The following is a 27,832-nucleotide window of genomic DNA, read 5'->3' on the forward strand; positions in this document are numbered from 1 at the left end:
GGACATTTTTATTGACAACAAAAATAATGAAACCTTTCGTGTCTCACTAAAGTGGTACATTAGGTAAGATTGTTATAGAAATCATTTAGACAGTAATGTCTGGTTTATTGTCCAAAAACCATAATCATTACACAGAATGAAAATGTTCAAGCTGTGTAATATGTCTATGTAGTATATATGTCACTTTACGAAATGACAGGAAAAAACTCAACTTTTTTTAATTTTACAGTATCCCAATTCATATATAAATCTTGTCACAAAGTTTCTCACAGGGAATCTGGGAACCAGCGTTTCTGGCTCAGCATTATGTTGACAAAGACCTTTGAAACCTTGAAAATTGAGGAGTGCTCCGTTCTTATCTAAACCCTCCCTGAGTTCCAGAAAGGCGAAAATACAATAAACCTGCAAGATGAAGTAAATATTTTTCCCAAGTTACACAAATAATTAGAAGTTGTTTTCTAAAATTCTACTAACAGGATTTTTATGCTTCTTTTCTGGTAGTTTGGGATGGACTGATTTTTTATTTTTTTTAGCAGACTTTACATAATCTTAGATATAAGATTACATTTTTTTCTCTGATAAATATAAATAATCCAGTAAATAAGAGTTCATAAATTTAATTAATGTTCAATAAGAAATCTCCATGGTATACTGGAGGGAAGATCTGATGAGTTTTCTGACTGTGAACCCAAGTAGTATTTGTCTTGATCAGCTGATAGTTGATTTAGCAAGAAGAAAACAAAGGAATACCAAAAAAACAAATAAAATTACCATTTAAAGTTTACCACAAGTCATGTAGAGAACATATGAAATGTGTGGAAGGATGTGCTCTAGTCAAATGAGTCCAAAATTTAACTGTCTGGCCCACATGCAAAACACTTTATGATACAAACAGATAGTGAAATATGGTTGTAGCATTGTATTTTGTCTTGTGCTAAGATGGTGGAATAATTTAGAATTGGGCAATACTGAAAGAAGCATGTTGAAACCGCTAAAAGGCTTGAAAATGGGGTGGATGTTCACCTTCCAGAGGGTCAACTAAAGCTCCAACTCAGTGCTTTAGATCAGGAGGGCTAAAGTCCAGTCCTTGAGAAATACCCTGCAACATTCAGATGCATTTCTTCTCCAATACGCCTGAATTAAATCACTAAATTTCCTCATTAGCATTTATTCAGCTCTGCGAAGGGCTGGTAACAACCAATTAATCTGATCCACCTCTGGTTCAGATCGAAGTACGTCCTTGAACTAAAGTGGCCAAGTCCAAGTCCAGACTGAAATCCAATTGAGAACTTGTGCAATTATCTTAGTGCACTTGAAATAAGATGAAACGGCCTTTATAAGTAACTTTTCAACAAGATATAGGAGCTTGTTTCAAGTCAATTATTCCTTTATATAGATTTTAAAAATTGATATAAATGGCAGATTATTTCACTTATAGCAAAACTTTTTCCCATGCTAATAGTGAAATAATTGGCCAGAGAAACTAGTATTATAATATTAAGAGTAATAATTACAATATTAAGGCATTATTGAGTTGAAACAAGCGAATATTTCTTGCTGAAAAGTTACTCATAAGCTAGTTTTATCTCATTTCAAGAGTACTAAGATAATTGCACTATAAACCTATATGTTGCTGAAATGTTAGTCAGTTTTGTCTTTTTTTCAAATGTATTAAGGTAGTTGTGCTAGAAAATACTTATTTATGCAGTATAGTGATACCCTAAAACATTTGTTACTTTGCCAACGCCATCTTTTCTATTTCATCTCGCATCTATGAAGAGTTTTGTTTCCATTTATGAACTACATCAAAGCTTGTGGTCTTGGTGTGAAAGTGCAAGAAGCAGCAGGACCCTGAATATCAAGACCACGTGATCGTACTTTTATAAATTCGATCGGATTGCAAATGATGGAAATGTTGGCGCTGTGACAGGCGTTTTATAGCCGTCTTTGGAGCAGAGAGGAGCTGCAAATAGATTTCCTATGTGACCCATTTAGCAGGGTCTGACTAATGCACCGTTGTTATGTGATTATTGCTACCTAGAATTGTGCGTTTAAAATGTCCCCGTCGGTGATCGTACGGCAGGAAAAGAAGACAAAATGCGAACATTACCGTAATAATTATTGGTCTTTTAATATAGTTTTCTTAACTGGAGCTCAATTGTAAGGAAAAAGAACAGGAAAAAAACCTCCGGACTGGTCCTTTAAGAACCAAATTTATTAGAGGAGGGAGAAAAAAAAAGCAGCCCCTCGCACTTCCGGTGGAGAGAGACAAAAACAGCTGAACAGCCCCACGGAGGGGAGAAGAGAGCAGGGCGGCCTTGCAGACGCTGTTTAGTGGGACTTGATTAATTTGACCCAGGTCTCCGAGCATCGACCTCCCTCTCCGAGAGACAGTCCAGAGGAGGAGGTGAGGACGCCTGCACACACCGTGAGCCATGGTGAAGATCAGCTTCCAGCCTGTGGCGGGACAGAAAGTGGACAAGGAGAATGACGGCGACAAGACGGAAATCCTCATCCCCCGTCCGATGGTGAGACCTTTTTAATAGACTGTTTTAATTTTTTAATTTATCTCGCATTAACACTTTGTCCTTTGCTGTCGTATGTAACGCGATGTCCGCTTTGTCCAGACTGCGATCTGCAGTTGGTGCAAGCCCGCCTGCACCTGCACTCCTGCACATTTATTTATTTATTAAATTATTTGCATCAATCGCCATTTGCCTGCAAACAGAATTGCATCTGCTGGTGCATGGCGCCTCTTCTCCCCTCTCCGCATCATGAAAGTTTTTTTTAAGATGTTCACATGCACACTTTGTTCTGAACTGATTGAATTGTTTAAAACAAAAAAAAAAGACTAATTATTTTCTCAGGGCCTTTGCTGCTGCTACGGCCTCCTCCCCTCAGTGACGTTTTAAAGTGCAAACCTTACGTTTTAATGGAAAACGGTTATGTTAAAAAAAACCTGCTTTGACAATCAAAATGACTAATGGGATGCATAATCTTGCAGTGCATGCAAAATAATTTGTTACAGTTGACAAAGCAGGCAGAACAGGGAGTCCTGAACTTTGCTGTGGCAGCATCCTTCCCTCTATCAATGATACATGGCAGAGCTCTGAGGATGATGGTCTGTAATGCAAGACAGCGTGGATAAGATCTTGTGCTGACACAAGAAGTGGATCTGACAGAAGGACAGGGCTGCTTCTGCGACGTCCTCCTGTGATGTTCCAAAAGTATTGAACGGAGGACGGACAGGCCTGTTGGTGTGTCACGCTGTCAGCTGGTGTGAAAGAGACACTGTCCTCCCTCAGTGAGACGACGGAACACAAAGAACCCAAAGAAAAGTGTGTTCGCACGCGCCCTGTTCTGTTGTGTTCGTTCTCCAAATGCTTCCTCGAAGAACACAGCAGGGGACGGGGACATCAACTCCGTGGAAGATACTGCACTGATGGCACCATGTACTGTCTAACACAGCCGCTGCTTCCAAGTCTTTTGTGTTGATTTTCCTTAGAGCTCACTGGATAGTCGTTGTTTGCTTTTGATGTTTCTTTCTAAGAGCTGCCTGCTTGCTTTTTTCCCCCCCTCATTTCCTCAGCTAGGAATAGCCACCTTTTGTTGTTTACCTGCTGCAATCACTCAGCAGCACTTCCACAATCGGCGCTGAATCACTTCTGCAGGTAATCATTACGGTTGCAAGTGGAAGACCCGCTCTGAGCGTGTAGTGCCACTCTGCCCACACAGGTTGAGGTGTGTGGCACCAGCAGATGGACTGCGAGACTGGAGGCGGCTTTGGCAGATTACTCACCACCATCCCAGTCTGGGTTTACATAAGCAGGGTTGATGATGGTGCTTCATCTGAATGGAGCCCAGCCTGATAATTCCTGCTTGAAACACAACGTTTCTGTTTTTTGTGGATTTCTTTCTTTTTTTTTTAAGCAGTTGTTTGATTCAGACTATTTTCAGCGCCTTGTCTTTGTGTAGATGAGTGGGAAGAACGGATACTGTCTCCTAGCTCTCTTCTTGAACATCATTTCGGAACTGGAAGCATTTGCTTAGAAATAAATGCACCAAGAAATGTTCTTATAATCCATAATCAGAAGATTTTTCACCCTGACCCTTGACTAGCTAACCATAAACTTTCTCTAAACAATGTACGCTAGATGAGCCTACCCAAACATTATTGGTATGGAAGTTGTGACTGGGTCTGCAACTAAGGATTATTATAGTAAACAATTGAGTTCATCTATTGTTCTGATGATCGATGTATAAATTGGCACATTCTGCAGATTTTCTCTGTAGTCACTGAAGCCTTTTTTATACAATATTAGAAGTACATTAAATGTTGAATAAACAAATGAACCAATTATTTTGTTTAAATAAGAAATAAAGCACTTTATCGCCTAAAACGCAATGGCAGCTTTTCTTTAGTAACACTGGATACATCCAGTGTTAGTAACACTAATACATCCAGTGTTACTAAAGAAAAGTAACACTGGATGTTGAAATAAGTCTCATGTTGAAATACTTCCAACATCAGCATATAAAAAGCTCAGTCCTTTCTGCTTGTTTTGCCATAAAAACCCACAAAAAACAATCCTCCCCCCACAAAAAACAACAACAAAAAACAACTGTCTGCCTTTCTTTTAAGGCAGCAGGTGCAAAACTATTTATGTTTCAGATGATTTACAGACCTCTCCACATACTTTGTTTCCTTAAAATATAACATGCTTGGTTTATGTCAAATAGTTCTGTATTTTTATTTGGAAAGTAAAATAAAATAATTTGAACTTGGTGATTTTGGCCTGTGGCAAAATGTGGGCACCATTGTGCTGATATGATATGAGTAATCATTTTCTTTTTGTTTTGAAATGAGCAAAACTTTTACAAAATGTGTGATGTTGCATCATCTTGTTATGATAATGATTAGCTGCTCCAAGCAGGAGGTCCAGGGGAGTTAAAAAGTCCTTGAGGAAAATCTAAATTGGGTAAAATGTGGCTCAAATCTCTCATCAAGCCATCTCTACTTTTTCGTTTTCTTTCCTCCAGGATGAGGATGAGCTGGTGCTGCCGCTGCGCCCCAAAAAGTCGCCCCTCAACGGGCTTTGCTGCCTGACGTTCGGCCTGGTGGTCTTCATGGCCGGTCTGGTCCTGGCCTCCATCTATGTGTATCGCTACTACTTTATACCTCATGTGAGATTCTTCTGCAATTCCTCCAAGATCGGCTCGTGAACCTATTTACTGATGTGAATGCTAATCTTGGTGTTTATGTGTGTGCACACAGATGCCAGAGGAGAACCTGTTTCACTGCAGGGTTCTCTTTGAAGACTCCGTCTACGCTCCCCTCCGTGGACGCCAGGAGCTGGAGGAAAATGTCGGCATCTACCTTTCTGACAATTACGAGAAGATCACTGTGCCCGTGCCTCACTTTGGAGGGAGTGACCCTGCTGATATAATCCATGATTTCCACAGGGTGAAGACAAACACACACACAAACAGACATATACTGCATTGACAGCCTAATGTCCCTTTAATTGATTACTAGATTTCCCTTTATCTTGTTCTTTCCAAGCACTGTGCCTTGTGAAAATATGTGCACCGATTTAACATTTTTCCAGTGCTTTTTGTTCTTCTTTTTTACATAGTTTTACCAACACACATCTGAAAAGTGTGGTCTGCATTTGTCTTTAGCTAACCTGATTCAAAACAGACTGAAAACTTTGCTCAATCTTTCTCGTAAAAGTCAGGCACAATGGCATTAGAGTTTGGAACGGATTATCAATAGGATTTAGGTTTAGGACTGGGCAACTGAAGCTCTGGCTGCATGTTTTGGGTCGTTGTCCTCCTGGATGTTGAACATCCCCCTGAGTGTAAAGTCTTTGCGATTTTTAGCAGGTTTTCTTCCAGTATTTCCTGGTATTTGGCTCCGTCTTCCTATCAGATTTCACCAGCCTCCTCATACCTTCTCAGACGTGTTGTGTTAAGTGAGAGTCCATATTGTGACGTCTAACAAACCGCTTTCTGACCCTTTGTTTTGTTTCCTTTTATCACTATGTCTTTATTAGTGTTTTTGAGCCTTAGCATATCAAACACAAAAACGTACAAAGATACTCGGGATTGAGGTCAGTGAAAGTCCATTTATGCATTTATTTATGCATGGAATTTGACCTATAAAATCCTACCAATTATGACATCCAAACAGAGATTTGTGAGAGAGGTGTTGCTGATGATCACAATAAAATCAATATAAAATACGTTGAATTTTGTGGTCCTAACTCGACAAACGCGTGAAAAGGTTCAAGGGATCAGGATTCCTTTATAAAGCAACATGTTTCAGGGGGAAATAAAGGCTTTTCTGAAAGTAAATATTCTTTTTTGGAAGTGATGGCTTGAAAAGTTTTAGCTCAAATAAAAAATTCCACACATTTCATCTCTCTATCATAGGCTTATCAAAAAATAAAAAAGAAGCAGCGTTACTAAAAATAAATCCCAAAAAATGTAGCATCCCTGTTGTGTTAGATTATATTGTTTTTTTTTTCTCACCTTTTCCAGGGATTAACCGCCTACCATGATATTGCTTTGGACAAATGCTATGTTATTGAGCTGAACACCACCATTGTGATGCCTCCTCGCAATCTTTGGGAACTTCTTATCAACGTCAAGGTAACGCCGCTGTCATCATGAACCTGTCTGACGTCCCAGAAGCCTGCAGTGCTTCATGTTAAAGGGGACATGTTGTTATGCTAGGTCCGTGGGCTACACATGTTCATGTTCATTACATTTTGTGAACCAAATTACTCTCAGATTTTAGTCTGGTCAGCTCTGCTTATTTTGAGCTCCTTCTAGCTGTTTTGGGGTCTCTACCACTTTAAATCAAAATAATCTGCTGGTCACGCCCAACAACTCCATGTTTACACTTGGACTTTGTACACATGAAAATGGCTGCAAACAGTTGTGTAGCCATAAATCTTTAAGTCTGACTGAGAAGCAAATCCTCCTGCACATCCATCAAGGATGCAGGAAATGGTTTCTGAATAATAAGAAAATAGCAAAATACGAGTTGTTTCTGCAACCATTGTACGATGCATACAAAAATACAGCTGACCAAACATGCTGTAGTTCCTTTGGGTTGCTAAGTGGCAAGCTGAAGTTGCTAGATATTATGGCAGGACCTACCAATTGTGACTTACTTGGTGCTTGGACCTACAGCTTTAGAGGCAGTAGATGCAAATGGAAGAACAAAAACTGGACTTCGCACAATAAGTCCTCTATGAATTTATTGCTTGACGTGAGCTAACATAGCCATGAAAACTCATCATACATCTTCTTCCCTCTGCCTCATTATAAACCCCTTGGTAACTCTACTCCCCTGAGATATTTCCTCTGTTTTTGTTTCTTTCAGAAGGGGACATACCTGCCTCAGACTTACATCATTCATGAAGAGATGGTGGTGACCGGCAAAGTGCACAACATGCGTCAGCTGGGGCCTTTCATCTACCGCCTGTGCAACGGGAAGGATACGTACCGCTTGACGCGCCGCGTCACCCGCAGACGTAAGTTTGGATGAGAGGAAGCATTTATGAAACCAGAACCAACTTTTACTGATTTGTCTGTTTTGCGTTCCTTGTCGCAGGCCTCAACAAGCGAGAGGCGAAGGACTGCCACCACATCCGCCACTTTGAGAACACGTTTGTGGTGGAGACGGTGATCTGTGACGGCGCGTAAACACCTGATTGCACATCTCCACTCACTACCCCAGCCACTGTAGCACCCCCATCCCTCCGGTGGATCTGATCATATCTCAGTTGCACTTTACTACTGCTGTTCTTGGATAAACATGGTTTTCCACTATCTGTTTTGTTGTTGCTGCCCTTTTTTTTTTTTGTTTTAATTAATGGTATCTACCCCTAAAGTGGTGATGCAATACTAAACTGTTTGTTTTATCACAGGATTTTTCCATGTAGCAATTCCTTAAGCCAATAATAAAAGCTCATTTCAACATCTCTCCTCTACCTCTGTGGGGATTTGTTCTGTGCGATGGTTACTGTATCCACGTGTCATTAAGGTGGCAGTGCTTCTTTTTCCTAAAGCTCTGGATGTCAATTTGTGTTTTAGCTTCACTAACAATCAGCTACCAGGAGCACAAAGTCTTACTTTGCTAAACTTTTCTGTTTTGTGAAATGTAAAACTTAAACTGCTAGTTGCTTGCTTGCATCTTTTCTTATATGCTTGATGCTTCTTGCTCCTTTTCATGCCTTTCATTTTTTTTCAAAAGCACCGTCATGATGTAAAATGCAGAGAACACTGCATTAGTACTTAGACTGCATTAGGTTTAAGATGTTCCATTAGTCAGCCATGTGAAGACGCACATCTAATTTTTAATTTAAATATTTCTGAAAAGTATGCCAAATTCCTTTTTCATTAACCATAATTTTATCTTGCATGTGTTTTATCTATAAGAGAGAAGAGAAAACCTTAGTGTTTTGGTGAAATGATGTTAAAGCCTTAGACCAGATCAGAAACTGGGCTAAAGTCAAAAAGACACAAAAGGAGCGCATTACCTGACAACTTTGATCTGTATAGTTTGTCTGCCAAATGGCACCTGTCTGTGAATTCAATAAAAATGACTAAACTAAAAGTCTGGCTCCTCTTTTCTTAAAGAATCTATTATGAAAATTAGGTTATTTGTCTTGTAACATAAATCAAATTGGAATTTTGTGAGAAGTAACCTAATCTTGCATTTACTGCTTTACTTTTTCATAAATCCCAACATATTGTTTTAGATTACTGCATTATATGATGTGTAGCTGCTTCTACATTTTTGTCTGCAAGTGTATTCGTTTTGTCTTAAAAACTGCTTTCTGACCGTTCAGTGCCTCCTACAGGATATAATTATAATTTAAAACTTCTGACTGAGAAACCATTTGCAAAGCTTTCATATTACCTCAGTAACCATCTCCCGACATGAACTGTTGTGTTCCGCGTTCTTAATTTGTTTCAGTCCACAGGGGGGCGCCACAGGGCTCTGTATTCGGCCCCCTTCTATTTGTTCCTTGCTATTTATTCCTTCATACTGTGGAGTAATTGATTTAGGTAAGTAAATAAGAAAAATGTTTCCTTTAAATCAGAAAATACAACAAGCCATCATCAATTTTAAAGTGTGACAATAAAAGCACTGAATGCTTATAAAATCTCAAACTTATTACTATAATACCTGACAAACAAAGGAGTACATGACAGTTTATTCACAGTAAAATATTATACTCCAAATGTCTGCTTCCTGCCTCTTTTACTTGAAAAGTCATCAATGATGTCCTCATGTGATAGCTGCTTGTCCATCTCATAGTAGATTCTGATTATTGGGAGACCTTTGAGGTTATCCTGTTCTGTGGTTGACCTTTGGTAGGTCCAGATGAGCTTCAGCTTCAAGAAGCTCCTTTCTACTAACTCCACATTCACAGACAGAGTGCAGGAAACTCTTGGGACACAGTTCTTGTTCTTCCACATGTTTTTTGTGGATGAAAGTGAGGAGATCAAGAGAAGTCATGTTATCAGAAGGCAAGCTCGGTGAGTTTTTGATCTGCACAGTGAGCTCTTTTCCATCAATCTCCCTTTCATCTCCAGTGTATAATGTCCTGCAGAGGTTGTTGTACTCTTTGCACATTTCCTGATCATCCACTTTTTGGAAATTGAGAAGCACGCCAAATCTGGAACTCACTTCACCGGTGTTTCAAACCTATCCTTTAAGGATTCAATGGCTGTTTCAAGGCATCTTCAACAAGCTCTACTGGGACTTCATAGATAAAGTGCTTTTTTATGTTCCTTAGTCATTTCTTTTTCAGTGCAGCCTCAACATTCATTTCCTAGTACATGTCTGTATCAAAGGCCTGTTCTGAAGAAAAGCCACTTCCTGTGTCAGAGATGTCAAAGATGTTTTTGCCCCAGGAAGGAGGATAAGGGTCACATCAAGGTACATTTTGGTAGACTGCAGGATCTTTCTGATGTGGTTTAGAATCTCATAACATGCAAAATCAGTGCAAATCAAAATTGGTAGTACTTCTGTGGGTTTAAACCTCACTTTTTCCCTGACCTGCAGGCTCCAACAATACGTCTGTTATATTGGAAACATTGTACGGCACAGCCTCAGTGTTTTTAATATGACTCTGCTATTATTTGTCACTCAAGTCCTGAGTGAAACAGTCAGACGTTTCCTTAGCAGTAGCATGATGAACTACAATCATGGTGACCCTATCATTAGAATGTGTTGTCCTAAGACAATATACCATTGAACTCTTTTCTCAGCTTAATATGTAGAGCTTGGACAAGGAACAATGACACTTTTATGTTGAAATTTTCCATAAGCTGCATTTTAAAAGGCCACACGAAGCCCATGTGTTAACAGTGTTTGGATTATACCAGTCATGCACACACTACAATGTGTGTATGTGTATGAGTAGAGTGGTTTTGAGTTGTTCTTCACCTGTTTTTCGGCATTATTTTCCCTTTGTTGTGGTGCAATGCAGCCGCCGTGACTTCTGAAAGTTCAACAAGCGACCATCTCTGCCATAGACAGAAGCTCATAGAGAAAGAGAATTATAATTAGAATTTAACACCTCACTTGCATTGTTGGAGTTTTTGAACATTATTAGAAGGTTACTGGTGGGTAGCTGCGCTAGCATGAAATACTGTTTCCGTAAAGCAATGTTCTTGTTAAACCTCACTATTTTTTTTTACCTTACCTCAGCAAATTAGTTTCCTTTTAAATACCAGAATGAACCTTTTCTCAGCAAGACATTATCCAAAAAATTAGCTCCATAAGTAGGATAGCACAACCTCTTCCCTTTATGAATAAGACATGCTGACACCCACTGGATCCACACATGACTTTTCATTTTTATTCTGCACCAAGGTTTCTTTCTTGCATTTGTATGACATTGACTTAAACTTGTACTTATTGTCTAACATCACCAGCTTTCCACTTCTCTCATCAGATACATTTGCTCTGCAAAAAGAGCAGTTGTGGTGTTGCACCCAAAAAGTGGTGTGTGCTGAATTAGCAGCTAAATTTGCACTGCAATAGAGGGATGGATTCTGCTAAGCTCGCAGCCATTTGTTTTGGATCATTTCAAATCTGAAGTAATCCATCCTTACAGTCTGCTGTGGGCTTATGCTGCTGGCCCTCCATCTGGTGATGGTCTGGGACTTGAGCTGCTTTTTCAACCACTGAGAAAGTCACAGAAAAAACAGCACCCTTAATACTACAGACAATTTATTACAAACACCAACAAAAGAGCTGAACAATGTCATAGTAAACAATACAAAAGCAGTAACTGCTGCACAATTATGATCTAATTAAATAAACAAATGTTGTGCTTGACAGGTTAGTCACCTTCAAACTGCTGACTTTGTTAGCATGGACTTTGCTGAACAAAGGAGGATTTTGTTCTCCAGCCTCATGTCTGTGCATCAAACAAGCCGAATGTTGAAGAATCCCTGTTGACCTTTGAATTTAACCTCTTTCTTAGACTTCTCCATGTGTAACAGGGTTTAATTTAAAAATATCATAGATGTGAATTTGTCAAAAATTTGTTTATTTATTCTTTAAATTTATTTTATTTAGTCAACAAGTTGTTTCTACAGACATTTATTGGTGTTTTAAATTCTGTTGCTGCTCTTGACAGTTGGTGGTTGCCATAGTAACCGGTAATTGACAGCCCCCCCCCCCCCCCCTTTTTCTGCTACTGTAACTGTGGTATGTGTTACAATCAGCTCTGTTTTCTTTACAAATATATTTTAACATATAGTTTAGACAAATCTAATAATATACAGTGTTTCATGAGTAATTTTGCTATGATTTGTATGTGTTTTTAACCGTTGTCATTATTAATGTTGTCCATTTTAGCTATGTTTTATTATACAAATGTTAACTGCTTCTATCTGCTCATGCAGTTTGTTTAGGGTTGTTTATTTTATCTCATTTAATGCATAAGGAGAGAAGCTGCTGGAGATATCTTAACCACCAACTTGATTTCCTCTTTTCTTAGGTATGTTTTAATTTTTGATTCAAAGTAATGTTCCAGTTATCAACTGCGGCAGTCTTTGAATGTTACATGTGTGATTTTATTTCCAGTTCTAAAAATAGATATTCATTGACATTTATGGTAAAGATGAGATTAGTTATGTGGATTAATTATATGAATTTATGTTAAATACCACTTTACAATCACAATCGGCCCCTTTTTCTGTTGCTGTTGTGTAACTGTGGGGCAGAAGCTGCTGGACTGATGTTAAACATCAAGTTGATTTCCTCTTTTCTTAGAATAAGTACAATGAACCTAAATGTGTCGTGAAGTCAACCTATTGGACCTGAGACAAACTGAGAAGAGTTACACTTGTAACATATTTGGCATTTCCCAGTGTATGGCTCTAGCTTTAAACATGCCTCAGGATTCTGAGGCATCCCTTGGCCTTAGTTTATGGGTTCGACTGTCTTTATAAACATTCAGACATAACATACCTTGCCTTTTTCTTAGTGACTCTCAGCATAAGGTTCTGTTTTAGAAATATACCAAACCCAACCTGAGGACTCAATAACTAATCTTTTAGCAGAAGCCACAAACTCACAGACAAATGGTTTGAGAACAAAAAGACATTCTAATGCATTAAGATTATATCTTAAAATGTATGTAAAGTAATATGGAATCAAAGTAACACCATAGGAATGAATAACAACAGCAGAAACTGAACTAGCTTCACTGCTCATTGTGTGGTTAATTGTGTTGCTAATTGAGCCTTAAATAGATGTGGCTATCACTCTGACCTTATTAGACTAATCAAAGAACAAATATAGTTCAATGTGCAAACTTTGCAGAAAGTAAGATGAGATTATCAATTTTAGTAAAATTAGATGATCAATTTTGCCCTGTTAGTTACTTCAGACCTTCTGTTCTGGCTAAGTACCAGCTAGAGTGAGTTTCTGGTAATATTATCAAGGAGAATTGATAAAATGCAACACTCAAGACTGGTTTATTTATCCCAGGTTGGCTCTTCTAGAGCTGGATGTAGGTTTAGATGTGAGCATAAGCATGATGTCTAGTTTCAAACAATAATGTCTTAGTCGATGTTTTAAAAAAAACAAAACAAAACAAAACAAAACAAACAAGCAGTAATCCTTATTTTATCAGTTTTTGCAGATTGATACCCTGATGGCATGGTAGCTTGAGGCCACCAAAAACAAAACAGAAACAAAAGCAAAAAGAAAAAACTTTTGCATTGCAGGTGAACTTTTGGTTCCCAGAGAAGTCATAATACTGACCACATTTACTATTTAGTATTTGATATGAGTTTGACCAATGGATTGAATTTCTAATTTTCCCTAAAAACAATTAAAGCACATTGGGGGTTGATTACAATGTGTTTCTGTGAGATGTATAAGTGAAGACTCTGTAAGACAAATTTAAATAAATTATTATTTTTATTAAGCAAGACAAAATTTACAGACAAGTCTGGAGGGGACAAAGCCCCTCTTCAATACTAAAGTCACTCTGACTCTTTATACTGGTGGCGGCAACATCTTCTCATATTTGGCATAATTATGTTTAAGCATCACTTGTTTACATTGGTCTTTACCGGGACCGTCTCAATATGTGGCAGCCTGCAGCCCTAAAATGTGAGCACATTTAACATTTCTCTGTCGGTCACAGCTTAGATGTGTCACTGAGACATAAATATGTAGCCTTCATGTCTCACATACTACATTATTCTCCCTTAATAACTGCTTTTGATACTGACTTTCTTCAATCCTGCATCTGTCGCCATGGTTACTCTCACTGTTTGTCCTCAATGATTCCTAGTAGGTACATTTTGTGACATCATTGCAAGAACAGTCAGCAAGAAAAGCTGAGTTTCTAGAGAAGTAACCATTGACAAGACATAGCTTGTGTTCTCTGTCTGCAACTTTATAAGTGGGAAAATGTCAGATGTAAAATCACATTGCACATGTGAAAACAGATGTGGTTTAAGAAAAGTGATATGGAAATGACTTGTGAAACACTTGCAAATTCCCATGTTAAGCAAGATAAAAATAAGTTTCCACTAATCTAGCTAAAGTCATTTCCACAAGTGCTTGTGGTGGTGCCACGTATTCCCCAGGTCATCGTATATGTTGTCTACATGTGATCACAAATGTACATGTTTTGTTCTGTCAGGTTATCTTTTTATTTTGAAAAAAAATAAAAAACAGTTTTGTGTGTTTTATATGTCTCTTGCAGTTTTCTGATATGTTTTTTGCTCTGAAATATCTAAATTCATCAGATTCTATTAAGTTCAACAGTATAATGTCCTACTACTGGTCTGCTGCAATAACCACAAACATATCACTAAAGGACAGCTAGGATTCTTCTTCTTCTTCTTAACTAGAAGAAGAAGAAGAAGAAGAAGAAGAAGAAGAAAAAAGTAGGTTGAGAGAAAGGAAGATAGGACAGACCAAACAAACTCGGCACCAAATATGACATGCTAACAATAAATTATCAGTCACTAAAAAGTGAAACATCATGAATCTCACTCAGTTTCATTTGTCCTCCGATCTCTTCTTACATCATCTTCCTCTGTTTTCTTCCAGAAGGCATCAAGGGAAAAGTAATAACACAGTGGATCCAAGCAGCAGTTCACAGTAGCGAGACATATCATGGGTGTGAGTTCAGACCCTTTACTCCTCGTTAATGCAGTGATCGACAAAGGCAGGAAGCATACGCTAAACATGACCAAGTTCAGGGCAAAAATCACCATCACGTTCACCTTGCTGTTGACCTTTGCAGACTCACTCAGGTGATGACGCATGGTCCAGAACACCATAAAGGTGCATCCAACATTGACTGCCAGCAAGATGAACTCCAACGCGGACTGAACGTAGATGGTTGATGTGTTTCCTTTTATATCAGAGTAAACAGATTCAAAACACGTTGAGTTTTTCATACTGTTCAAAAGTTTTGAGAAATGGATCCCCTCTGGGATATTGAGCACCAACACAAAGAGCCAAACCAGGACAACTCCTTTCACGGCATTGGACAGAGTTCGTATGTGCCGTGTCCTCAGTGGATAAGCCACAGCCAGCATCCGGTCCACGCTGATGAACGTGATGAAGATGGAACTGGAGCGGATGTTGTTGCGAAACAGCATCGTGATGAAGACACAGGTCAAGTTACCCAAAGGCCAACTCTCCGTGGCGTAGAAGTAGACCCTCATAGGCAAAGTGATGGCAAGCATCAGGTCTGAGATTGCCAGGTTGATCATAAAAACTGCGATGGGTGATCTGAGACCATGGTGGAAAAGCAGAATCCACAGTGACACGGCGTTGAGAGGCAGACCAAAAACCAGAATACAGCCAAAAACCACAGCATAAAACACAGCCATGATTTCGCTGTTTACAGAAAAATGTCGCAATCAACCGTTGAAGGAGCAGTTCCTCTCCCTGCTTTTCATCTGTGAGAAATGAATTGAGGGCAGCAAGAGACAGGAAATTTAAGTGAGTAACCATGACTTGTGGTCTCTCTGACGTACCCTAAAAACCCTTTCTGTGTTCTCTACAGTAAGAGGAAGAAAGTAAGACATATCTGAAGTCAGATCTTTGGCAGCGGTTCACGTTTTGGGTAGAAAATTACTTACATAGAAAAGTACTCGAAGAAGTTAAAAAGAACTATATAATTAAACTAAATAATTTGTTTTTTATGGATATTATTTCTTAAAATAATTACAAAACAATGCCTTCCCCTGTGATGTATAACATATTCAAACAAAATCAAAAATTCATTAAATAAATTTTATTTTTGTTTATTTCAGGACTTGATACTGATGGATAAGTGCATTAATCTGACATTTAGTTTTACATCATTTCACTGAATGTCTGTTAACTCTGCATCACCTGATGAAAAAAGATTATGATGAGATTTTTTTTATTTAAAATGGAAACAGGAAGGAGGTCTTATTCATAGCAAAACTTTCCATTAGTGTAAAAATATTTAAAAATACTCTTAAGACGCCCACACTTATGAGCACCCTTTGCTGATGCTTATCTGCCTTACATTTCAAATGCGGTCTAAGAGACACCGCAATGAATCATCCTGTTGCACATAGAATCAGATCAAAATAGTCTAAATTGTCACTGCTTTCTATGACATGACTTTAGATTCATGTCATAGAAATGGATACATGAGGGTGCAAATATTTCACTTATATACTGTATGTGTGTCCATGTTCTCTTTTTTTTTCCTAATGTAGGACATAAACTTAAACTACAGAGAATTAAATAGCATCTTGGTTAGTCAAATATTTGTAAATGAAAGAAAACATCCTTAAAACTGCCTGTCAGAATGTTGAAACAACATTTAGAAAGTTGTGCATTGCTTTATTCAAGAATAGAAATAACTTTATTTTCCATATAATTTTCTTTCCTCTTGATGCATCTACTTTGTGAAGTCCTTCTTGTTGCAAAACATTCACAGAACATGGTGGAGCCACCCCCATCCTTCACAGATGTTCTCAGGCTTGTAAGCTCCACATTTGACCTCCAAATTAAAGTTTCTCCTCAGCAATAATGATGCTGCTTGTGTTTAAAGAATTAGGTAATGTGTGAACAGCACATTGCTCATAGGATTTGATAGTGAATTAACAGGAAGTGCTTTCTCAAGTTCTTGTTTTTTAAAAGAAGTGTGAAATGCGACAACACTGTGTCCTTGGAAAACAGCTTGAACCTTGCATGCACTCTGCTGAAGCATTTCACTGACATCAAACCAGTCAGTGAAATAGGCCGGGTTTATGTTTCTTAAAGCCACAAAAGCCTCTGTTGACTTAATTTTCTGCTACTACATTCAAAGAGGAAGATTAAATCTTTTACCTATAATTTAACCATTTACTCTTTTTGGGAATATTTTATTGATTATCACTTCTGTGATAATAATTTGGATATTCTTGGGAAAGGATGGTTCTTTAACTTACTTGATTTTTCATGTAATCTTGGAAATTAATTATTTTGTCTGAAATAATTAATAGTTTTATGTTGTAATAATTCAGTACTTTGTTCCCAGAAAATACAGTTTCTGGGCTGTTTTAAAATTGCAGACAAAGGTTTCAGTTCTCAGTCTGCTGGACTCTATTGATGATCTGTTGTTTTTTTAGTTTAAAAAAAAAATATATTCTTGTTAACTTGCTGTTTTAATTTCTATTTATTATATTTTCTGTTCCCTTTTTTTATCTTCACTTACCAGTCTTCCTATATAACTGGTCCTACTGTTTGTAACTCGATCAGAGACAAACTTTGCAGTTAAATGAAAAGAATTTCTATCCAAATCTGACAAAAGTTTAAATAATTACCATCTTAAATGTAAAAAGTGTATTGATTGGCTGCAGGTTGTCCCGAGACACATGGATGTAAAGCTGTTTGTCATTAACATAGCCATAAAAATTAAAGCTGATCTTTCACAGCTGCAGCATGAATAATTGAAAAAGTGTGAGACCTAAGAGGGAGCTTTGTTGAACTCTGCATCTCACCTACATTTAGATATAATAGTATAATAATATTTAGAATAGAAAAGAAAACTAAAATATAATTTGAACCACCTAAAAACTGTTCTGCAGATACTGTTGTGAATCTATTCAGTAATATTTTGTGATCGACTATCAAAAGCTGCACTTAGGTCAGTAGCTGTAAAAACTGGTAGAAACACAAACGATTCATAGCTGTATTTCCATACTCCATACTTGCCAGATATTTATTTGTGAACAAATTATCACTTTCAAGAGGTAATTAAGTACTTTAGCAACCATTTGTACTTATTTATTGTTGTGTTTGTCTATGTAAATTGTGTGATTTAAAAAAAAAAAATTAATAAAATAAAATAAATTTTTGTGGACTTTGTGAAAGAAGACACGGCCTCTCAATGCCTGTAATAGAAGCTTTCCAAAAAAAGCCATTACAAAGCAAAACTATCCAATTACCAAATTGATGCTACTTTATGCTGAACAGTCTATTTTACACACACACATACACACACACACACGCACGCACACACACCCAAGCTAAAGTGATAGTGAGGTGCAACCCATTTCATGTGGTATATAACAAGTAGCAGAACAATGAGAACCTTTTGAATCCTGCATGCAGGAGGTGTATCCAGGTCAGTTTGAATATCTGAATGTGATCAAAGATGCTTTTCTCTCCGGCCTCCAGTTTTGTCCTTTTGTTTCTTCTGAATATTGTAGATTCTGGTGAGTAAATGTGTTTTGGGGCACAACTGAATTTTTTGGTCATAAACAAAAAAAGCTTCTTTGTTGTCCCAGGTTTAAGAACCAGTACAATTGGGTTAGCTCCCACACACAGCTCAAGTTTGTTATTTGGTGGATTATCTCATTTCCAGTTTTTGTTTTCTCACTTTTTTATTGGCAGGACGTATTCTGTCAAAGATTAATCAGCGTTTCCGTGATCTCCAGGCTCGGAAACACAAAGAGTTTTTCCTGACGCCCCTTGCTAGCAAAAGTAAACCTCTTCAACATGTGAAGGAGGGCTGGATTCACCAGCCACTGGACCACTTCAATCGACAAAATGTCAAGACCTTTACTCAGGTAACTTAAATAGTTTTTGACTCTTCCATTGCTTATGTTTATACACTGCATTTTTAATTATTTTTATCCAAGAAACATCTTTGCTTACTTAACTTGGAGAGTTAGTAGTTTTGTGAACATTTCTCTGTTAAAGTAATACACAGTCACACATGGTCTTACTGGTTAATTACAATAACTTAACAGGAAATAGTGAAACTTTTCTAAGTATTTCCTGCAAAGTAATGAGGAGTTACATCTCAGTATTATGTGGAGACATGGACGGCTGAATGGTTAACCTTTCTCTGTGGTGTAATGGCTTTTCAAGCTGGTCGCTATGGTAACTGCATTCTAAAATATTCCATATATAAATATCAATGCAACAATCAGAGTGAGTACTGACAGCTGTCACTTTACTGCTGAAAAAGTTTCTACTTGAGATATTTGGTGTCTCTGTGGTGATTTGAGGTTTTCTAAGCAACAAGTTTCCTCACATTGTGCCTTTTAATCTGGAATCAAGCTCACTGAGAGATTTGTTGCTGAATTAAATTCATAAAAATGGAATCTCAGGAGTACCATTATTTGAATAATTATGTAGTTCAAGTGTGTTTATTTGAATGTTAAGTTTATAACTGTGATCTGATTGCTCAGGACAGATTTCACTGCCAGGTGTGAATCGTTCTGCTAAGAGATTTTATTATTAGTCAGCCAGATCACAGGACCTCACTCACACAGAACGCTGCATCCAAGCAAGAACTACAAATTTGGCTTTTTGTAGTTGAAATAAGTACTAAACATGCTTCTGTTTTAAGTATTATTGTATATTTATTACTTTGTCTATTTCTGCCTGCTTGTGTCTATCTGGGTCACAGAGATTCTTTGTAAACGAGGCGTACTGGCAGCGGCCCGATGGTCCAGTGTTTCTCTTCATTGGTGGAGAAGGTCCCATCTATAACTTTGATGTTCTTGCAGGTACCATAGAACACAGACGTCTTTATCCATTTATCTGTTCATGTAACACTCTGTCCTCACTTTACAAGTAAATAAATTTATTTTTGACAAATAAATGTCAGTCCTGTTATATCAGAAATGATCCTGTGAGCCTGGAGCAAGTTTGTACAGTGGTAAATTTGTAAACTTACCACTAAATTTTTGCTAAACAGCACCAGGAAATGAAAAAGGCAACACAAAAATTCAATTGTATACAAATAATTTGATCTCTAATCTCTTTTACTTTGAAAGATAATGTTAAATGAGAAATGTAATCTATACATTCACCTTTATGACTTCTAAATGTAGCTTTTGAACAATATTATATTAAAATATCAATCTTATAAAAGGACAGGGATAGATCAACTTGTTTTAAAAATCAAAATGAACCAAACATAATTCTTACAAAACCATTATTTTCATTTTAACTAATTGAAATAGTGATAAAAACAAACACTGCATGTTGAGAATAGTTATATATTGAAACTCATTTTAGAATTTAAATCTTTACTGTAATCTCTTAGGTTCAGCTGAACATAGAAATATTCAAGTGTAATATTTTCTATTTCTTTGTCCTAGTCATGAAATTAATTTAGGGATGCTATTTTTAAATGATTTGTGCAGCGTAAAGTTAGCTTATTTATACATTTGTTCTTCGAAAAAAGAACAAATGTAATATTTGTAAAATATCAAATTTTTATTTCAATGTTTAATTCAGCTTCTTGAATAAATTAGCAGATTCAGGTGAAACTGTGCTGAAACAGAGTTTGATAAAAATGTCATAACACTAGTTTAAGCCAGACTTTAAAATATTAAGGTCAGAGTAAAAACAAAGAGAACACTAAATCGGTCATTAAATGTTTTGTGTAAGGTAATAATAAAACTTATTTGGAACACTTAGCATCTGATTAACAACTAATTTTTAACTCTTGCTTTCCTTTCCACATTAAGTTCTTCCTAATGGTGGAAGAACTTTATGTCAAAGGCATGTAGTTCAGGAATACTTGAATAAAAATCACAAGTTACAGCATAAGTAATTATAGACCAAACTTCAGTATAATAATTAGACAGACAGGCTTCATTTCAGATTTATAACCAAATATAATTTCTCTTTCAAAATCACGTTTTAGTTCCACTTTCAAAATCACTTTTTGCTCGTTTTAACAGCTTTGAAAACTTAGGTCTATATCAGCTCCATTCTGTTTCTTGTTTAAATGAATAAACTGATTTCACACTGAGTCTTTATGTTGTTTACCATGTTTTTCCAGGTCATCATGTTGACATGGCTATAGAGCACAGGGCTCTGCTGCTGGCTGTGGAGCATCGTTTCTATGGCGACAGCATCAATCCTGATGGCCTAAAAACAGAGAACCTGGCAGACCTGAGCAGCCAGCAGGCGTTAGTGTTCCAGGGGTCCCCAAAGTCGGTCCTCGAGGGCCGGCCTCCTGCATGTTTTAGTTCTCTCACTGGTTTAATGCACCTGGATCAAATGATGGCTCGTTAGAAGAAGAACACTGACATGCTGAAAAGGTTGTTGGTGCCACCAGGGAGAGAACTAAAACATGCAGGATGCCGGCCCTCGAGGACCAAGTTTGGGGACCCCTGGTGTTGAGTCTTCACCAGTGTGTGTGTGTGTGTGTGGGTGTATGTGTGTGTGTGTTTCCCTCCATCTTATTGCACTTTTTAGTTTTTTAACCAAATGTTGTCAATAGCTCATAGCCTATAAGAAGATTTTTGGGCGTTACATTTACCATTCTTATATGAAGAGAACAATTTCCCTGTAACTTGAGAAACCTCAGCTTATTCCAACTCCTTGGGAAATGACAGACATAAAGTAATTTATACTAGGGACAAGGGTGTAAGAAAATGGATGGATGGATGGATGGTCATAGCGTTTTCTTATGATGAACACAATCAGAGTACTTTTTTTCCATGATTTATCATCTTTCAGAAATTGCATTTGTATTTATTCAAGCAATTGTTGTTTAGTTTTATAATCTGAGGCAAAACAACAGACAAAGAGCATATTTGGGTCATTTTCACTCTGTACTGTTATTCTCTTTGGTTCAGACTTGCCGACTTGGCTGTATTTCATCAGTACATCAGTCAGAGCTTCAATCTAAGCAGAAGAAACACCTGGATCAGCTTTGGAGGCTCATACTCAGGATCTCTATCCGCCTGGTTTAGAGGAAAGGTGCAGCACTTCACAAATGAATCTCTCACATCAATCAATGTTGTGGTTTCATAAATGTTACTTTAAAATGGCAAACTATATAAAAGAGAAAGAGGCATTTATGAATTAATTTTAAACCTTTTTCTGAAATAATTCTTGCAATGTTATAATTTTTATCTTATCCAGATGTGATTAATAAGAAATATTTAATGTTTTGAGCTGTTTGTGACATTGTGGAAACTAGTTGAAACTTCTAATCTTTATATTCCTTACCAGCATAAATATAATCTGATGTCACATGGAAAGGCTCAATAGTAGCCTGTTAAAATGACTTTGATCAACAGCTTCTTCTAGTTCTTTGTTCAATATTCTCTGCTACTTTCTGGTTATATTCTAATTTCTAATTGTATAATTTTAGTAAAATGTTTCTACAGTTGCCATGTAACGCAGTGATAAAAACAGATCATAGAGGCATTAACAAATGTCGCTCTCTATTGTTGATACTGTTAGTTTATTGTTTGTAAAGCGGAACAAGATATCTTTTTATGTCCAAAGTCTAATTTTAGCTCATGTTTCTGGACTGAAAAACAAGAAAAATGTAACTGGACTTCTTCCTGCCAAACAACAAAAATGTTTGGCAGGAAACATGTCAGGTGATGACCAAACTCCTCTGGAAAAACTGCTTTTACCTGTTTCATGTTTGATAATGAATGAAACTTGACACAAAAGAAAAAGAAACTGTGGATAAATGCAACACAGTTACTTAATAGATTTTCTGTGTCCATTCTTCTTGTGTTGCAGTTTCCAAATCTGGTGTATGGAGCTGTGGCTTCCTCTGCTCCTGTGAAGGCAAAGTTGGATTTTTCTGAGTATAGCAATGTACGGAATCTGTGATCTGCAATCTACCAAGTGAACCTTAAAACTACATTTTAAGAAACTGATTTAACAATAGAACTTTGGATTCCTGGCCTGTGACTGCAGCAGAAATAACAGAAGTGTCTGAGGAAGCAGATTCCAGTCTGGAACTTTGTGTTTCCTCCTTACTCACGCCTGCCATTCCCTCCGTCTCAGGTTGTCGGCTTGGGCCTGATGAATGAGGCTGTTGGTGGCTCAGAGAAGGTGTGAAGGCTGCCACCTGGTTGTCTATTCATCATATGAGAACCATTAACTTCCTCTCAGCGTTTGTGTGGAGTATATTCAGCTCCGTCTTCTGTCTGCAGTGTCTGGCTAAAGTGCGGGAGGCATTTGTTCTTGTCGAAGCAACGCTGTTGGATGGAAATTTCACCAAGGTGGCTGGCGACTTTGGCTGCTGTCAGACTCCCAAAAATCCTGATGATCAGGTGATGACTTCACAGTTTTTAAGATTAAATAGTTAAATAGTTTAAGCTTTAATGTGGATATGTAGACTAATTAGTGATTATTTCAATACAATAAAGATAGCTGGAAACTTTGATCAACTTTTCAAATTACTTTACCTTGGACGCTGGTCATTTCATCTCATTGATACTTTGAGAAAGTTTAATTTCGCTACTTATTTTTTCTTTTCTGGAAATAAATGAAGCAATCGGCTTCAAGATGCTACAAGATATAATCTCTACTTCTTCTTCCCACTTTGACAAATGACAAACATAATTTTCTACAATTAATTTCTGATCTACTGTAATAAAATGTGACGCTATAACTCAAATAAATAACAAACCAGCTGCTTAAATGAAATCTCTTTAAAGTCTGGAGCACAATTTGTCATATCTCAAGGAAATTAATTAATCTAAACCAAAAAACCTCAAAAATAAGACTGAATTCAAAAGATTCACAAAACAATTAAGTTGACTACATAAATATGTCAAAAAATGTTGAGCTAAGTTGATTTTTCTATTAATAAAAAAACAGCTTAACAAAGGTTTAAGTACATGGGTAGAACATGATTTATTGATAGACAAATAAAAAAAAATAAAAAATGATCAATAGTGATTTAGCCCATGTAGTGTCATTAGTTTAGCTTGATGTATTTTAGTTGTTTCTTCCCACACTTTGTTTTGCAGTCTTCTGATTCAGATTCTGTCACAGATAAATGCACCAACAGAACACTTTGCCCACACTTCCTTTCTTCAGATGGAGTTGATGCAAAACTTGGCTGACATCATCATGGGAAGTGTGCAGTACAACGAAGAAGGAGTGTTGATGTCGATAAAGGAGCTGTGTGGTGTTATGACCGAAACAAGTCATAACGCCACACAGGAAGCAGAGATGGAGGCCTACCACCGCCTTGTGAAACTCTCACAGGTTCAAATGGCTTTTTAAGGTCTTTTTTAAAATGTTCATGTTTAGAAATTACCACTAGAGGTCAGCACAGAGTCATTTCAGTGAATACCTCACCTAAGCCACTTAGGCTTAAAATATGGTGGTGCCAGTAAGAAATCATTTTAGAAAATGTGGATATTACAGGTACAGATAATAAATAATGGAATGTTTTGTAAAAGTGCAATATTTCTTGCCAGTCATCTCAGAAAGTGATGTGAAGTTTTATTTCTTATGATTAGGAAAACCCAAAATCCAGTGGCTCAACAAATTTAAATAATATGACAAAGCTCATTAATGAAAACAAGGTGTCACATCCTAATCAGCTAATTAACTCAAAGCACCTGCAACAATTTCCTGAGCCTTTGAACAATCTGTTACTCTGGGTCAGTAGGCTACATAAGTATAGAGAAGACTGCTGACTGGACAGATGTCCAACGCCACAAAAGATTGTTCCTGAAGAACCTGGTTGCTCGCAGAGTTCTGTATCCCAGGTCATTAACAGAAAATTGAGTGGATGAAAAAAGTCCACCAGCAACAGGAAGAACCTCCGCACTGGGATCTTTGTGACCACTCACAGACAAATTCTAGACATGAGCTACAAGTGCCACATTCCCTGTGCCAAGCCACATGGAACCGGAGAAAACATCAGAGCTGTCTTACACTGGCTGAGTAGAAAAGGAACTGGACTGTTGCACAATGGCCCGGAGTCTTATTTTCAGATAAATTTAAAAATCAAGGTCCTAGAGTCTATAAGAAGAGTGAAAGGGAACAGAAACCACGCTGCTTTAAGACCACTGTGAAGTTTCCACAGTCAGTGGTGGTTTTGGTTGCTGTGTCATCTGGTGGTTCTGGTCCACTGGGTTTTTTTGAAATCCAGTCAGTGCAGCTGTGTACCTGGAAATTCCAGAGCACCTCATGATGATTTTATTTTCCAGCATGACTTGGTGCCATCCCACACAAGAGCTGGTTCCATGACCATAGTGGGAGATACCAAACTCCCCTGACTTTTAACCCCTTAGGAAATCTACAGGGTGTTATCAAGAGGAAGATGAGGCAGATGACCTGAAGGCAGATATCAAAGTAATCTGGGTTTCCTCTTCACCTACACAGTGTCACAGGCTGATTGCCTCTATGCTATGGCACACTGACACAGTAATGAATGCAAAAGGAGCAAAGACCAAGTACTGAGTGCATATGGATGTTCATATTTTTTATAATCATAACATTAGCATTTAAAACATTGATTTTTGATTGGACTAATGTGGTATTCTAACTTTCTCAGACTGAATTTATAGGGTTTCTTTAATAAATTTCCATAAAATGGCAAGAAATTTTGCATATTTGTGCAATATTCAAATTTTTCTAGATGTGCCTGTAAATGAGTAGCTCTAAGGTAAAATGATTTATGTGTAAATATGTGTAGATGTACCACTCGAACTCTGGTGAATCATGTCTGGACGTTTCTCATGAAAAAACGGTGAAGGACCTGAAGGACACGTCTCACAAGAACCGTAGAAGAGCAGAGAGACAGTGGACTTACCAGACCTGCACTGAATTTGGCTTTTGTACAACACACACACACACTCAAATAATCACTCAAATATCACTCCTCCTGTATATTAAACCTTCTTTTCTGTGGCTCTTATAGATCAGACCTGTGAGGACACTACCTGTCCGTTCTCTGGCATGGTAACCCTACAGGCTCAGACTAAGATCTGTACCAAGGTGTTTGGTATTTCCCAGCATTCTTTGCCTTCTCGCATCGCCTTCACAAACAGTTACTACGGAGGAGACAACCCCAACACATACAGAGTCCTTTATGTTAATGGTAAGATTCTCTTCTTTGAAGGAAAAAAACATGCAGCAAATGATTGAAGCTCCATACCACAGTGAGCAGAAACAGACCCATTTTCTGGACAGTCAACCGCAGCAAGAAAGCTGTCTGTTGTGACAGATTAGATAAGAAAACAGCGTAGCAGGGTCATTAAATACATCTGTATCATCATCACTGCAGGTGGAGTGGACCCATGGAAGGAGCTGTCAGTGGTTCAGGACAGCAGTGAGGGATCTCAGACAGTTTTCATTAAGGATACTGCACACTGTGCTGACATGTCAAAGGAAAGACCAACAGACCGCCACTCACTCATGAAGGCCAGGCAGGTACGGTCTCCTGACTGCTGTCAGTACCGAGTATAATACGGTACCTTGGAAAAATATTCAAACCATATTACTTTACTACCATAAACGTCAATGTATTTTCTCAGGACTAAATAGCTAGAACTTGAAACTCAATGTATTGATGCTACCATCGGTATGAGTCAATTGAGCTAATTTTTAACTTGTCGACATTAGTGCGATAAATGAAACTGGGCCAATATTAACAACCAATATTTGTTTCCATTATGTTGCTGGAGTGGGAGGAGGTTGGTCATGTGATAGTGATAGTGTGATGTGATGGTGACCATCACTAAATATTGGTTATTGACCATAAATGCTATATGAATGTCAGATATCAATATTGGCCCAAGTTTTCACATCGGCCCATCCCTATGCTAGAACAACATAAGGAAGTACATAGATACGTTTTGTTGGTCATATTTGATTTGGATCTGAAAAAATTTAAAAATATCAAGAAAATACATACTCTTAGAGTCACTGGAGACTTCAGCATCTTTTAGTTTAGGATTAAACATAAAAATTAGTCTTATATATAAGGACATTTTAAGCACAATATTTTCCTGCTTTTCTTCTCTCAGGAAATTGAGAACCATGTCGCCCGCTGGTTGAAGACAGCCGCCCTGGAGAAGATGACAAAATCAGGAGCATAATTGTGATCAGTGATATTAAATCCAGATCAGCTCTTATCATTGATTTCTGAAACTGAGAGAATCTGACTGCTTTCTTGCATTTCCTCTTGTTGTGTCCATAATAATCTCAGCTCTGCATACAGCATCTGTGCTTGTGTGATTTGGATGCTGCCGTTAGCATTTTGTAGTATTAAAAAAATCTTTTTGTGTGGTTTTTACAAGATTCACCTGCTGCTGTTACACTGTTTTATCACTAGGGTGTGGTGTTGCAACTCTCTAAGAAAACTCTGAAAAACACCCAATATTAAAGTTTGGAGCCGTTAATCTGCTGTTTTTGATTAAATGCAGTAAACCTGTCATGGTGGAACATTTTGGTCAGATTTGTTTCGTTTTTCTCTATAAGAAAAAATAAAAACTGAAAATAAGTACTGTGTCTGACTTTTTCCAGGGAGGCGACACAGTTGAATTTCTAACATCAAGAGGAATCATGGAGATTCGGGGTGTGTTTGAGGAGAAAAGGTGAGGGGAGAACCAGTTGTCCCGAGGCCATCTGTTTCCGTGTGTGTGTGTGTGTGTGTATTGGTGTGCATGTATGCGTGAACCTCTCAACAGGGGGGTCAAAAGTGGGAGGTCATGACCCTGCTGACCTCCGTGGGAGTGAAGCTCATCAATCAACTAGAGGTTGGACAGAACAGCAGGGGGGCACACACAGGCACGCAGGCTTTATAACACACACTGATACTGTAACACACACACAGAAACACCAATCTGAGATTGAACACGTTAAAAAAAGCAAATTTAAATCATGGCTTGACAATAGCAAAAACTGATTTTATGGAATAAAAACTAAAATTTGATCTATGCTGAGACAAAATTTTTGCTCACCCACCTAAAGCTCAGATGTTATTGCACATCAGGGGTCAGTTGACGAGAAGGAAGGAGTTTTAAACAGCATTCCTTTATTTTGCATCTTGCTTCA

At 37.7% G+C, this 27,832-nt stretch overlaps 3 protein-coding genes and 1 long non-coding RNA gene across 5 annotated transcripts; 3 read left to right on the forward strand and 1 right to left on the reverse strand.

Annotated features, from left to right (window-relative positions):
• The first annotated feature begins 1,862 nt into the window (after positions 1 to 1,862).
• On the forward strand, positions 1,863 to 7,994 carry itm2ca (integral membrane protein 2Ca). Its single transcript, XM_044118797.1, has 6 exons — positions 1,863 to 2,528; positions 5,041 to 5,184; positions 5,276 to 5,464; positions 6,544 to 6,654; positions 7,394 to 7,544; positions 7,625 to 7,994. Exons 1-6 carry the CDS (start codon positions 2,436 to 2,438, stop codon positions 7,714 to 7,716), a joined length of 780 nt encoding a protein of 259 aa, XP_043974732.1. The 5' UTR covers positions 1,863 to 2,435; the 3' UTR covers positions 7,717 to 7,994.
• Positions 7,995 to 10,883: 2,889 nt separating this feature from the next.
• LOC122832238 (lysophosphatidic acid receptor 6-like) lies at positions 10,884 to 15,509 on the reverse strand. 2 transcript variants are annotated; one of them, XR_006370817.1, is made up of 2 exons: positions 11,381 to 11,607; positions 10,884 to 11,214 (listed from the first exon to the last, which is right to left on the reverse strand). XR_006370817.1 is itself a non-coding variant. In XM_044118798.1 (2 exons), exons 1-2 carry the CDS (start codon positions 15,400 to 15,402, stop codon positions 11,208 to 11,210), a joined length of 855 nt encoding a protein of 284 aa, XP_043974733.1. In that variant the 5' UTR covers positions 15,403 to 15,509; the 3' UTR covers positions 10,884 to 11,207. The 2 variants fall into 2 exon arrangements, 1 of the variants encoding a protein (XP_043974733.1); XM_044118798.1 differs by lacking the exon at positions 11,381 to 11,607 and adding an exon at positions 14,555 to 15,509.
• Positions 11,705 to 14,949, forward strand: LOC122832239. Its single transcript, XR_006370818.1, has 4 exons — positions 11,705 to 11,743; positions 11,982 to 12,035; positions 14,612 to 14,683; positions 14,808 to 14,949. It is a non-coding gene; the product is annotated as an uncharacterized LOC122832239 (long non-coding RNA).
• A 984-nt stretch (positions 15,510 to 16,493) lies between the features above and the next one.
• Positions 16,494 to 27,278, forward strand: LOC122833054 (thymus-specific serine protease). Its single transcript, XM_044120355.1, has 14 exons — positions 16,494 to 16,535; positions 18,114 to 18,161; positions 18,475 to 18,606; positions 19,455 to 19,554; positions 20,841 to 20,970; positions 21,643 to 21,766; positions 22,547 to 22,624; positions 22,817 to 22,864; positions 22,966 to 23,085; positions 23,858 to 24,028; positions 25,470 to 25,611; positions 25,695 to 25,874; positions 26,061 to 26,206; positions 26,803 to 27,278. The coding sequence occupies exons 1-14, from the start codon at positions 16,494 to 16,496 to the stop codon at positions 26,872 to 26,874; spliced, it is 1,533 nt and encodes a 510-aa protein (XP_043976290.1). The 3' UTR covers positions 26,875 to 27,278.
• The last annotated feature ends 554 nt before the right edge of the window (positions 27,279 to 27,832 follow it).

The sequence above is a fragment of the Gambusia affinis genome, linkage group LG06 (genome assembly GCF_019740435.1).
Source record: "Gambusia affinis linkage group LG06, SWU_Gaff_1.0, whole genome shotgun sequence".
Lineage (NCBI taxonomy): Eukaryota > Metazoa > Chordata > Actinopteri > Cyprinodontiformes > Poeciliidae > Gambusia > Gambusia affinis.